The following is a 943-nucleotide window of genomic DNA, read 5'->3' as shown; positions in this document are numbered from 1 at the left end:
AAGGTCTTTTTAAGACCTCTTTTTTAAACAATTTTTTTTTTTCTGGCAGAGTGTGCTTGGGAAATGGCTGCAGGTACCATTATGGAGCAGACCTGAAGGGGTGTTTGCCCTCGCATGGGGTCAGAAGCATCGGGGCCAGCCTGGAGCTGGGAGCTTCCTGTGTTCTTCCTGTAGCAATGGAGCTGTGGTGCATTGTCTGTGTGTGCTCCTAGTGTCCAAGTTTTGGGGAGGGCTCAGTGTGTTGCAGGATTTGCTTAGGCACACTGCAAAGCACCCAGGCCCAGGAAGGTGCTGTGCACGTTGCTGAGAACAGTGACAGTCTGCGCTTTGGTGCAGGTCACAGCATGCAAGAGGTGTTGCACAGCTCCTGATCAAGGCTGAGGTCCTGCCGCAGCACTGTGCTGGGCCTGGGCATTTCCCTCAGTTAGTTCCTCTGTGTGTAATCTGAATGTTGGATCCGCTGGGGATTGTACAAACTGAGAGAACATGCAAAAAACGGAAAAAAACTTGAAGCAAAGTGGGACGATTAATGCAGGCAGCACCTGCAGGTGTTCTTCACTGGGGTGGGCACCACGGGCAGTGCCAAGCCAGGGGCAAGTCCTGGTCCAGCTCAGCTGGGTGGCTTTCTCACTTGAGTGACAGTCCAGTGCAAGGGGAAGAGGGAGTTTTGTTTGCTTTTACAACAGTAACAGCTGAAAGAAGGCTCCTAGGTTAAAGGCTAAAGCTGGACATTCCAGCTGAACCCTGGAGCCTCTTGCTCTGATATGCTCCCTTCCTCCTCTCTGCCTAGGATAGTCAAGCCAAAAGTGGCCTCCATGGAGGAAATGGCAAGTTTCCACACAGATGCTTACCTGCAGCACCTGCAGAAGGTCAGTGAGGAGGGGGATGATGACCACCCGGAGTCTGTGGAGTATGGACTGGGTAAGGATGCACATCTTCAGCA

At 52.3% G+C, this 943-nt stretch overlaps 1 protein-coding gene across 2 annotated transcripts in view; it reads left to right on the top strand.

The window, feature by feature from the left end:
* Window positions 1-943, top strand: part of HDAC8 (histone deacetylase 8) — a 16,996-nt gene that overhangs the window by 1,265 nt on the left and 14,788 nt on the right. For both annotated transcript variants that reach the window (XR_001864302.1, XM_008640737.2), the window contains exon 2: window positions 791-921. Coding sequence is in view for 1 of the 2 variants with exons in the window: in XM_008640737.2 (XP_008638959.1) it covers window positions 791-921 (131 nt within the window). In the remaining variant the exon portion in view is untranslated. The remainder of the gene's footprint in view (window positions 1-790; window positions 922-943) is intronic.

Source organism: Corvus brachyrhynchos, unplaced genomic scaffold (genome assembly GCF_000691975.1).
Source record: "Corvus brachyrhynchos isolate BGI_N302 unplaced genomic scaffold, ASM69197v1 scaffold351, whole genome shotgun sequence".
Taxonomy (NCBI): domain Eukaryota; kingdom Metazoa; phylum Chordata; class Aves; order Passeriformes; family Corvidae; genus Corvus; species Corvus brachyrhynchos.
The sequence above is the reverse complement of the archived record's forward strand: the minus strand, read 5'-3'. Positions and strand labels throughout refer to the sequence as shown.